Below are 12,623 nucleotides of genomic sequence, written 5' to 3' on the forward strand. Positions count from 1 at the left end.
TTTGACCTCTTGCATGAGCTGCGGGCTTAAGTCTCCCTTCACTGCTTACTGTTTCACATCTGTGAAACAGCAGTGGCAGCAAAGGAAAGGCTGGCTTTGCTTTGCACAAAGGTCTTTTATAGGCATTGAGCTACTGCAAGACCTTCATTCATTCATATAAGTTCCATCACTAATATATTCATTTATGTGAATTTATTCAAATTTCAAATGTAAATTAATTTTTTCCCAGCCCCCAACACAGTGTCAGAGAGATGATGTGGCCCTCCTGCCAAAAAATTTGGACACACCTGCTCTAATTTATAGTGACTTCTCAGTTCAGTTATTTAATTATTTGGCTAGAATTATTATATGCTGGTTCTTTAATAACAACAACAACAACTACGTAATTATATACTGCCTCTCTGGTCATTGGATTACTCTTCTGACTTTATTCAAGGCAGTTTACATAGGCAGGCATTTCTAAATCCCTCAAGGGGATTTTTACAATCACAGAGGTTCTCTCTTTCAAGAACCAATATTTCAGAATGGATCTTCCTGGTCTGGTTTCACTTCTGGCCTCTAGTTCTCCTACGCAGTCTGACAAGCACCTCCATCTCTCACATGGAGGGCAGCCAAGACGCTTCTTGCTCACACCAAGAGCAGGTGGAATCACTCAGCTCAGCTTGTCAGCTGCTTCAAGGTCTCGCCATTCTCAGTCGTTCAGGGAGCTGCCGGTGTCATCGAACTGGTGACCTTCGAGCTAACGGAGTCTCTACTCTCTAGACCAGACCTCCTGCCCAATCCTTCTTTAAGGATTTTATTATTCTATTTATGTATATTTTAATTGTTGTAAGCCATCTTATGGGGGTCTTAGGAGGCAGAAAGGCAGAGTATACATTTTGAGACAAATAAAAAAGTAAATATTACTTAAAGAGAGATCTCTTACAAATAGCTTGGAACTTCCTGACAAGTCTTATTAAGTTGATGTCAATATAGACCTTAGCTCAGCGATTTTCAGTTTTGTCATGGCACACTGAGAAGGTACACTGCAGACAGCAGGGGCATGCATCCCCCCAGTGGCCTTACTAACAAATGATCCTCCCCCAAACTCCCGCAGTACACCTGCAGACCATCCGCGGCCAACAGCATGCCATTCTACAGAGGAGTGGAAAACTGAATAAGAGATGTACCAATGGAACTTCTGCTAGTCAAAGAGAGTGGTGCTGAAAGAGGAAAAGCAGTAATGCATAGCAGCAGTAATCTCTGCAGCAGATCTCAAATTCAGGTAAGAGAAGTAAGAGTGGCAGCAGTAGACACAATCAGCACCCTGAGGAAGTCCCGCCCCCTTGGCTGGAACAACTTCTGGAGGTAGGGGTATTTCTCCAGACCAACTAGCAGCCCTCTGCAGAAAGCAGCAGACCCCTCTGGTAGCACCTGTCACCCCAGGGCTCTCTGCATCACTGGGTTTTTTCTCTCAGTCTTCAGTGCTGGGTTGGGAAAGAGAAGCAAGAGCAACAGTGAAAGAAACAGTGGTAAGGTGAGAAAGCCTTACCCCCTTAGACTGACCAACTTGGGGGTATGTCCTTGAGCAGGACAGGGCAGGTTCCTGTTGATGTGTGGGTCCTTTGGGTCATCATGTATGCAATGGCCTCCATCTCCATTGCCATACTGTCACTCCCAGGGAGGGGATGGGTAGGTTACTGGGGAGGCCTGTTGGGTGTTAGTGAAGGTGAAAGACAAACCCTGCACAGATCAGGGTATTCCTATTCCTTTCTCTGGTGATACTAGTGTTCTGCTGCCCTATGCTGTTTTGTGGCTGGTAGGACTGTTTTCTTTCCCTGGGGGCTGGGGATAAGAATAGGTCCTCACTTTCGCTGTACTTGTCATAAGAGGCGACTAAACAGCCACCGGGTAGTAAATGTCAGTAGTTCTTGTAACCTTACACCATGATAAATCAGTCTGATCTTTAAGGTGCTGCAATACTTTGTGTTGGACCTATGTGTCTTGCCTGGTGACACCTTCTCAGCACTCCAAGTTTATTACCTTTGGGTCTAGCAGGGGCTTCCTAAAAGAGGGACTTTGTTTCTTAGCCATAACCTGTATTTTGTGTCCCTAGTGGGCCACCTCCACGCAGTCAACTTCATGCACCATCATAAATTGTTGTGGCCATTCCCTTTGGTATAACAAGCACAGCCTAAGGCTCAGGTGGTGGGAACAATAATTCGGGTGGCAGGTTCCAAATAAAAAGAAAATAGCAACTGGACTTTCCAAGGGGCAGTTATCCAGCAGAACAATGTTGCCAATATTTTTATTTCTCTGCATATGACTTAATAGAAAGTATTTTTAGACCCAAAGATATTGTGAGCATGACATTGTGACCACCACATGCTACAACAACATGCAGAACCAGCATCCTGGCCCCTGCAACATAACCCAGTTTGGGCTTGTGCTTTTACATGTGCTCTTCTGCACGCAGCCATATCACTTCCCCTGGGGGCTGGGGATAAGAATAGGCCCTCAGTTTGGCTGTACTTGTCATAAGAGGCGACTAAACAGCCACCGGGTAGATGGGACTCGTCAGCCTGGGAAGGCAGCTCATCTGAGAGAAGGAAAACTCTGATCCCAAACCTCCACTGCCTTGTGGCTACATCCAGTTATGGAAAAGGCTTCAGGAGTCAACCTCGAGGCAAAATCCAGAGCGGGAGTCCCTGAGGCAGTTCATGGCTGAACACAGTCAGGTTCTGGCAACTCCCGCAACGCCGCTGGAACCAACTGTATTGGCCTCTGCCTTTCCATTGGACCGTTTCAGCGACGTGGAGAGGGGGGATTTGCTGCATAGGAAACAGTCTATCCTCCATATCTACTTCACCCAGGCTTCATGCACTGGAGAGGACACTCTGTTCCAGAACCACCATTCAGAGCTCGATACCATAGTCTTCTGAGACTGAAGGATGCCAACAGGACTGTTTTCCTTTTGCGGGGCTTCCTTCATCTGGTGGGGATGGAGAACAATTTGGTGTCTCCTCCTTCCCCATGGTGGGGAGGAGAACAATTTGGTGTCTCATTGGGACCACTTCGCAGATGAAAATTCTTTTCGCTTGTAATGACTAGAACATTAACAGTTCCAGTATGTCCCTTCTGGTTCTTTTAGTCTACTGCATTCAGACTGACATATCCCAGAACATAGGGGAATCCTTCACACTGGCCTTGAGCGTGCTGCAGGGTTCTATTCTGTCCCCAATTTTATTTAACGTGTACATAAATCTGTGGGAGAGATCATCCAAGGATTTGGAGTTGGGCATCATTTATATGTAAATGACTCCCAGCTCTACCTCTCTGTTCCACTGAATGCTGGAGAAGCTGCAGAACTCTTTGTTTGGTGCCTGAGTGGGGGATTGGATGAGAGCAAATAAGATGAAATAAAGTTGGGAAAAAACAGAGGTGCTTAGTTCAGAGACCTGTTATTCAGGTATTGGGTCAACAACCCACTTTGAACAGGGTTGTACTCCCTATGCAGGTACAGGCTTGCAGTCGGGGGAGGGGTTGTCCGTGCTTCTTTGTCGACCCTGAACTTGCTGCTGCCAAGGCAGAGTATGCTGGTGTGCCAACTGTGACCATATCTAAATCAATCAGACCTAACTACAGAGGCCTACATATTGATGATCTCAAGACTTGATTTCTGTAACAGTCTACACTGGGCTGCCCTTGAAGAACATTCAGAAATTGCAATTAATGCAGAACATGGCAGCCCATATAGTCATGAGATGGTTTGGCTCTGCCAGGCTGCTGCTACTTCCCCTACACTGGTGCCAGTTTGTTTCCAGGTGCTGGAATTAACCTTTAAAGTCCTTCACAGTTTGGGGCCATGGTATCTTGAGGAACCACCTCCTCTCATACAAGATGGCTCAAGCCCCAAGCTCATCTGGGGGAGAAGGTCTCTTACATGTGCTACCATTAGCTGAAGCTTGGGTGGTATGGAAGGGCCTTCACTGTAATGGCACCATAGTGCTGAATTAAGAACTGAAACATTCCTATTGGCCCTCTGGCAAGGCGCAAGCCATTTGCTTCATACTTCTTCAGTGCTTTTTTGATTTGTGATTTTTATTATTCTGTTTGACTGTTTGGTCAACTTTGTATTTTATAGTTATAACTGATAGCCATCTTGGGTTTATTATTGTAAAAGGGCAAGACAGGATATAAATGCTTGGCAATCTGTTCCATCATCGCACCACTCTTTCTGTTAAGAATTACCCAATATCCGATCCAATTTTCCAGTGCTGGTGCAGCCATGCCAATGGAGTGTGCACTGCATCCTGTGGTGGGGAGGCAGTCACAGAGGCCTCCTCAAGCTATGGAACATTTGCATTGCGGCTGCACCGGTGCTGGAAAGCTGGATAGAACTGGACCCTGAATCTCCTTTCCTGCAATGTAAGCTCAGGCGATCTAGTCCTGTTCTCCAAAGCAGCAGAGAACAAATCTTTCCCTTCTTCTACAAGACAGACCTATCATGTTCCACCTCCTCTCTCCTGAACCTTTCTCTTCTCTAGGCTTAACATACTGAGTGCCCCTTCAACTAAAGTCATTGATGAAGATGTTGAAGAGAATAAGGCCTAAGACAGAGTCCTGAGGTACTCCACTCAAAACTGTCTTTCAGGTTGATGAATAGAAATTGAAGTACTATCTTTGTGAACAGTTTTCCAACTGTGCATCCATGATAATGAAATATTGTATTAGAATATTTTATGATGCCAAGATTGATATTACCACACATGAAGCAAACAAATACAATATTTTTATTATAAAATTATGCAATTAAGATTTTTTTTAAAATCAATTTCTTCTGAGCTTAAAAAATAGCCCTATTGTTTGCAACTTTATACCTTGAAGCAGCCAAGAATTTCAAATGCCAGTTCAAGGATAATTAGGAGTAAGCAGAAGCACAGCTCATACTGAATAAACCTCTGTTTACAGAGTGCAATGGAGTAGGGCAGGGTTTTTCAAACTGGGGCGTTGTGATGCCCCAGCCTGTGGGCCCTGGCCTCTGTCCCCTTAAGGGGTGGGGGCAGCCTGGAGGCAGCGGGGCAGTCCCCAGGATAGTGCCGCTCAGGGGGCTGCAGGGGCTTGGGAGTACTTACACAAGCCTCCTGCAGCCTCCCCAGGGTGCAGGGAGCCTGGTGCAAACCAGTGAAAGTGAAGCGATCCTGGAGAGCTTGAAAACCACTGGAGTAGGGCAATAGTTTCCAATTTGGTGGGTCACATCCCACCTGCCAGAGAAGCACTCTGCTCTGGTCCTTAAGAGGTGAGGGCAGGGGGGTGGCATCAACACAATCCCCAGGATTGTGCTGCTGTTGGGGCTGATAGGGAGTTTATTATTTGCTGTCCACATCACAGGCCCTCTGCAGGGATCCCCAAGTGTAAAAACCATGACTAGAAACCACATTTAGTTTTGTGATAAAAAACTGCAGGGTTTCCCCCGCTCCTCCTGGAGGCCAGCGCTGAGGAGGGTAAGTAAAAAACCCACTCAGACCTGGCAGCAGCACTATCCTGGGAATTGCGTAGCTGCCTTCTCCTGGCCCCTGCAAAGACTTAAGTGGTTTCCTCCTCCTGAGGAGGACTAAGTCAGCACACAAACAGGCAGTAGTTTTGTACACACCAACACTGGAGTAAGCCACAATCACTCCAATGGGATTTACAGCCACATAAACATGCATAGGACTGCAGGATAAGCCTCTCATTTATGCTGCGGGCTTCCCACCAAAATGCCCACTGCATATTTGAAATCGGTGCAAATTCATTAACTACCAAGCTGGCTTAACAACTACTGGGCCAGTGCTTCTGTGCATATGATTAGATAAATTAGACTCGGAGGTGTATCAATATTATTACAGCTGGCTGCCATATTCTCATCCCTCACTCAAGCAGCCTGCTGCATTATGCTGAAAATCTAATACCAAATGACAAGCCATGAGGGGAAGGCAGCTAAAGTGAGAAGCTCAAAAGCTGCTGATGCACGGCAAATGAATGTTGTGTATTTCTGCAGTGCCCATCTGGGCACTCTGTGATCTCCTGCACAGCAGGCATGCAGTTGAACAGCCTCTGTGGCATGCTGGCAGACACGTGAAGGGGCGTAGCTTAACTGTAATAAGCCAGCTCTGTCCAGTGACGTGCTGTTGGCATCCTTCAGTCACAGAAGACTATGGTATCGCGCTCTGAATGGTGGTTCGGGAACAGAGTGTCCTCTCCAGTGCGTGAAGCCTGGAGTAGAGTGGAGGATAGACTGTTTCCTATGCAGCAAATCCCCCCTCTCCATGTCGCTGAAACGGTCCAATGGAAAGGCAGAGGCCAATATAGTTGGTTCCAGTAGCGTTGCGGGAGTTGCCAGAACATGACTGTGTTCAGCCATGAACTGCCTCAGGGACTCCCGCTCTGGATTTTGCCTCGAGGTTGACTCCTGAAGCCTTTTCCATAACTGGATGTAGCCACAAGGCAGTGGAGGTTTGGGATCAGAGTTTTCCTTCTCTCAGATGAGCTGCCTTCCCAGGCTGACGAGTCCCATCTACCCGGTGGCTGTTTAGTCGCCTCTTATGACAAGTACAGCCAAACTGAGGGCCTATTCTTATCCCCAGCCCCCAGGGGAAGTGACATGGCTGCGTGCAGAAGAGCACATGTAAAAGCACAAGCCCAAACTGGGTTATGTTGCAGGGGCCAGGATGCTGGTTCTGCATGTTGTTGTAGCATGTGGTGGTCACAATGTCATGCTCACAATATCTTTGGGTCTAAAAATACTTTCTATTAAGTCATATGCAGAGAAATAAAAATATTGGCAACACTGTTCTGCTGAATAACTGCCCCTTGGAAAGTCCAGTTGCTATTCTCTTTTTATTTGGAACCTGCCACCAGAATTATTGTTCCCACCACCTGAGCCTTAGGCTGTGCTTGTTATACCAAAGGGAATGGCCACAACAATTTATGATGGCGCATGAAGTTGACTGCGTGGAGGTGGCCCACTAGGGACACAAAATACAGGTTATGGCTAAGAAACAAAGTCCCTCTTTTAGGAAGCCCCTGCTAGACCCAAAGGAAATAAACTTGGAGTGCTGAGAAGGTGTCACCAGGCAAGACACATAGGTCCAACACAAAGTATTGCAGCACCTTAAAGATCAGACTGATTTATCATGGTGTGAGGTTACAAGAACTACTGACCATTTGCTACAGCAAAGCAGTCTTCAAGGTGCCACACTACTGCTTTGCTGTTATATGCCAACAAGGTTCCCCTTCTGGAGTTAGATCCATGGGCGTGGATAGGAACTAAGGGCCCCATCCTGAGCCCTGTGCACCAGCTTACCACTGGCATGCACTGTCACAAGTCCCAGTCCTTACCGGGCCCAGCGCCAGAACTAGCCCAGCACAAGAACAGTCATAGCTGGCCAGCTATGGCACTGAGCCTGCGCTCTGCCACCTGGTAGTCATCCAGACTGCCAGGTGGCACTGGGGGGGGGGGAGGTGTTCCAGGTTGGGGGAGGTGCGGGGAGGGGGTGTGGCTCAGCTCAGCTCCACTGGATCCTGAGCACTGAATTGGGCTGCACATCTCAGCACGGTACTCTGATTCTATGCTGGATCAAGAGTCACTGCAAGATCGTGAAGCCCCATCGTGGGTCTGCTTCCCTTACTCAGGGGAAGGGGTCAAAAGTTTCCTTCTCCTGAGAAGCTGGTGGCAGCTGTACCAGGTGAGCAGGACACTGTGGCAGCCGCTTTTGGGGCTGCGGCAGCCCTGTGCTCTGAGCAGCTCAGAATTGGGCTGTAAAAGAGCTTAGTACATCAGAGATGTGAAGAAATTTGAACAAAGATGAAAACAAATTCTTTAAGTTGGTTTGGGCAGGTACAGTGCACAGCGAAGTCTTTTAAATTCTAGGTATTGTGATACAAGCTTTAGATACACAGGTGTTTTCCAGCCTTGTATTTCAGCAAAGGCTACATGAGGTGTGGATAAAGTTACTCAGAAGGTGAAATGTAGTCATGTCTACACAAGCTTTACATATACTGGTGGAATACACAAAGTCCCTGTAGACAAGCCCAGATATAAAATTAAAGCATTTATAATCCTCAGGACAATACAATGACACAGAACAAAGCCTCCTGGCAAGTAAGAATTGCTCTCTAAGAATGAAAGACACAAAGCTGGATCTTATTTTTTAGGCCACAAATGACTAAAGAGGTGCAAGGTCCAAACAACTTAACATTTGTGGGCTACTAACAAAAAGGTAGCATGCCTCTAAACACCAGTTTCAGGGGAGCAATGGTGGGAAAGATATAAGCCCACCCCTCCCACTTGTGGGCAGCTTATAGGTAACTGGGAAAGAAGACACTGGTGGAGAAAGACTTTGGTCTGATCCAGCAGGGCTGCTTTTATGCAGACACAGTTTTGATTTTGACAACTCAGAACAGGCAAGTAAGAATTTCAGACACAATTACTAAGGATGAGGGCATTCTGCCCATCTAAAGCAATGTGTTAATTCCATATATAACTATGCTAACTAGTCATTATCCTCTGCAACAGAATGTACTTTCACTGAGATTTCCATGCTTAATAAGATCTCTTACAGGCAATTCTGTGCAGAAGATGACTACTTAGTATAGTTACATATGGAATTAAGTTACTTTAGATGCACAGAATGCTCTCATCCTTTAGTAATTGTGTCAGAAATTGTTACCCCATCCCCACCTGCTCTTACTCCCAGAGAGTTTGGGAACCTTTAGTGTCTAGTATAAGGAATATATTTAGGGGCATCATTGAGAAACATCTCCACAAAGTACAACACAGAAGTAACTCAGGTTTGTTGGCATAACAGACCAACTAAGTGCACATGCAAAGTGTGTATACCTAACAAACAGCTCTTTAAAGTACACCCTTTATCTTTGACCAAAGTCTCCACAATATGGAAGTAGATAGCAATTTCAAGTGACTGTTTTCCTTTAACTCTTGATGTGTCACAAGTGACTAACATAGGGTTAGAAAGCAGGGCAAGAGAAAATGGGGCAATACTTACAGTTAGTACAGCTTTCTGTGATTGTGCAGAAGGAAGCTTTACACCAATAGCACAAGTATTATCTCTAAGTTGCAGCTGGGGAGCTGAGAAGTAATAACTTGCATTCATGACAGGGTTTGAGCCAGGGAAACCCCAATTTGCAGCTCAGGTTCTTAGTCATTACATGACCCCAGCTCTCATTTAGTTACAAAGTTAGCTGTGGGGAGGCTCCCTGCAAAACTTAGCGCTTTGCACTCCCTCTAGCTACACCACTGGTGGGGGAGGAGCGTGCGGAGCAGCAGGAGCTGAGACCCCTTACAAAAGCAGGGGCATCTACACCTCCTCTTGTGCCTTTGAATAACCTGGTGAAGATATTGGGGACATATTGGGCCATCCGTTGGGGGGGGGTCTGAATGCCTCTGTTTTGCACCCACCCTGCCTAGAAAGGCTCCAAAGGGGAGGGGAAGAGGTCCCTTGCATGCTGCTGTGGTGAGGCTCCCAGCAAGACAGGATGTGGTGGTCTGTCACCCCTCTGCTTACACCCCCACCACTACCTTTGTGGCCCCTTGCCAGTGCTCTGCCCTTCAGGCTACACCCCTGCCCCTATCTTTGAGGTCCGCTGCCAAACTTGGTGCTCTACCCCCCTCTGCCTGCTACCTTTGAGGCCTCCTGCCAGACTGGGTGCTTAGCCCCCTTCTGGCTACCTCCCCATCTCCTCCCCCTTGAGGCTCCTGCAAGGCCAAGTGCTTTGCCCCCTGGCTATGACATGAGCCCCCACCCCATACCTTTGTGGCCCCCTGCCAAACTGAGTGCCCTGCCCCCTATCTTTGAGGCCCTTCGCAGGACTTGATGCTTTGCCCCCTGGCTGTGCCCACACGCCTGTCAAAGGTAGGAGGCCCTCTGCCAGAGCGCCCCGCCCCCCGGCAGCGCCCCCGCCTACCTTTGAGCGAGGTCTCGACGAGGCGCAGGTAGAGCGCGCTCTGCTTGTTGCCGTGGCTCATGCGCTGGCCGAGGCCGTCGCGCTGCAGCACGCACTCCTCGAAGCGCACCACGTTGGGGTGGCGGCGGCGCAGGCTGGTCAGGGCCCAGAACTCGGCCAGCGCCAGCTCCACGTTCTCGGGCGCGTCGCAGCGGATGCGCTTCACGGCCAGGCGCGCGCCGCTGCGCCCTGACACCGCCTCGTACACCACGCCGTAGGCGCCGCGCCCCACCTCCGCCACCAGGCGGTAGCGCGGCGGCGGCGGCGAGGAGGCCCGGCCCGGCCCCGGCCCGCCGCCCGCGACCTCCATGGCTGCGCCCCTCGCGACGCGCCTCAGGCGCCGCTCCGGCCCCCTTTGTGTCCCTCGCCGGCCGCCGTCGTCCCCCGTTGCCATGGCAGCGTCGCGGTGAGGCCTGGCCGCGGTGCCCGCGCGCGGGCCGCGTCCCTCCTCATCCCGCCCGCCCGGCCGCTCCGGGGCGGGGCTGGAAGCGTCCTTGCAGCGGCCGCCCGTCTCGCCTCGCCGCGCCTCCCGCGCCGCCGCGTCCTCGTCCTCCCGCCGGGCGAGCTGTGGGAGCAACACAGGCAGCGGCTCAGGCTCAAAGGGGGCGTGTAGGGGTGCGCGTCGGAGGGCAGAAAACGCGCGCCCTCCTCCCCTTTAAGCGCGTCGGCCAATCGCCTCTCCGAAAGCCGCAGGCGGCGGGAGTGGGCTGTACCACTCGGTGGAAGGGGGTAGAAAGGACAGAGAACGGAGGGACGCGTTCCAGAAGGAAGCACCGTTGCCGAAGCAGTTCGTTTGCTGGGGTGTAAATGAAAAAGGAAACGAGTCCCGCCCTCAGTTAGAGCACACGCTGAGCTGGGAGGTCCCTCTTCGTGTGGAAACCCCCCTCCCTTTCGGAATGGTTCGCCCCGCTGGACTGTAAACATTTCATTCATAGCAGAAGGGAGACGGGAGAGCCCATTGGGCAACTGGGGGGGGGCGGCAGAGGCAAGAAGGCGCGTCTGAGGCTCCCCCGTCTTTTTCTGCCCCCTTCCGCTCATCCTCCCCCCCCCCCCAATATTCTGTCCCACCCAGGCCTGCAGCAGGGAAGGCACTACTGACCTGGTGCCGGGGGGTCCTGCTGGTCTTCCAACTACCCCCCCCCCGATGGAGGTGCTGGCGGGCAGACAGAGATGCTCTGAGCCTGGGAGCGCTGCTGAGCTTCTGCAGCCCGGGCTGGTGCTGCGCCGGGATAAGAGCGGGAGCTGAGAGCGGAGCATTACATAAGACCTTATGTAACCGCAAGTTGCCGTCCCGGGAGAGGGACGTGCAGCCGGGAAGCAAGAGGCGTCTGCGGGTAGGGAGGGGGGCACCACCACGAAAGAGGACCAGGCGCCCCAAAATGTGGACATCTAAGAACAATGTAGACATAAAAGCTTCACGTGGTTAATTTAAAACCCTATTCAGTGTTTCTCAAACGGTGGGTCGGGACCCGCTAGGTGGATCGTGAGCCAATTTCAGGTGGGTCCCCATTCATTTCAATATTTTATTTTTAATATATTAGACCTGATGCTACCCTGGTATGCGACCGCATTTGGGGAAATGTGACAGACCTGTACTTTGAATAGGCTACTGTGGGCCCAATCCTATCCAACTCTTCAGCAATGGTGTGGCTGCAATGCAGCCACAATGTAAGGGAACAAATGTTGAGGAGAACTGCCTCTCCACCACAGGATGCAGTGCATGCCCCATTGGCACAGCTGCACCAGCACTGGGAAGTTGGATAGGTTTGGGCCCTGAGTATATTCTTTTAACAATGATAGTAAATGGGAATTACTCCTGGGTAAGTGTGGGTAGGATTGCAGCCTAGGATTGCAAAAAATGTTCCTGGTTGATGACATCACTTCCGGTCATGACATAACTTCTGGTGGGTCCTGACAGATTCTCATTCTAAAAAGTGGGTCCCGGTGCTAAATATGTGAGAACCCCTGCCCTATATTATTACCTTTAAAACTATATTACATATAATTTATTAACTACAGGAAGGGTCTGTGCTGCTTGCTCACAGGGGCAAAGGAGGACACTGAAGTTCTTTTCCAGGACATGAAGCTAAAAAAGAGGACGTCTGGGCACCCTGGCACAGCATGGCTGAAATGGAAGGTCCACAATGATGTTTGCTGGTTGTTTTAAAGAGCTTCAGGAGTAACTGCTTAGACCAGTGGTTCTCACACATTTAGCACCGGGACAGAAAGAGAATCTGTCGGGACCCACCGGAAGTGATGTTATGATGGGAAGTGACATCATTAAGCAGGAAAAGTTTTTACAATCCTAGGCTGCAATCCTACCCAGGAGTAAGTTTCTTTTACTGTCATTGTTAAAAGAATATACATAGTAATTTGTTGAAAGTACAGGTCTATAACATTTCTCCAAATGCTGTCACATACCATGGTAGCATCAAGTCTAATATATTAAAAATAAAATATTGAAATGAATGGGGACCCACCTGAAATTGAGACCCACAGTTTGAGAAACACTGGTTTAGACACTTCCCCAGAGGAAGCACTTTTAGGGCCCAGTCCTATCTATCTTTCTGGCACTGATGCAGCAATGCAGCCCTGACATAAGGGAACAGACATTCCTTTACCTTAAGGAGGCCTCCATG

At 49.4% G+C, this 12,623-nt stretch overlaps 1 protein-coding gene across 1 annotated transcript in view; it reads right to left on the reverse strand.

The window, feature by feature from the left end:
• STK35 (serine/threonine kinase 35) overlaps nt 1-11,153 on the reverse strand; it is a 30,199-nt gene extending 19,046 nt beyond the window's left edge. The window contains exons 1-2 of the mRNA XM_066625882.1: nt 11,084-11,153; nt 9,946-10,549 (exon numbers count right to left, since the gene is read on the reverse strand). Coding sequence (XP_066481979.1) covers nt 9,946-10,378 — 433 coding nt within the window. The 5' untranslated portion in view covers nt 10,379-10,549; nt 11,084-11,153. The remainder of the gene's footprint in view (nt 1-9,945; nt 10,550-11,083) is intronic.
• Between the last annotated feature and the right edge of the window lie 1,470 nt (nt 11,154-12,623).

The sequence above is a fragment of the Tiliqua scincoides genome, chromosome 4, assembly GCF_035046505.1.
Source record: "Tiliqua scincoides isolate rTilSci1 chromosome 4, rTilSci1.hap2, whole genome shotgun sequence".
Classification (NCBI taxonomy): Eukaryota; Metazoa; Chordata; class Lepidosauria; order Squamata; family Scincidae; genus Tiliqua; species Tiliqua scincoides.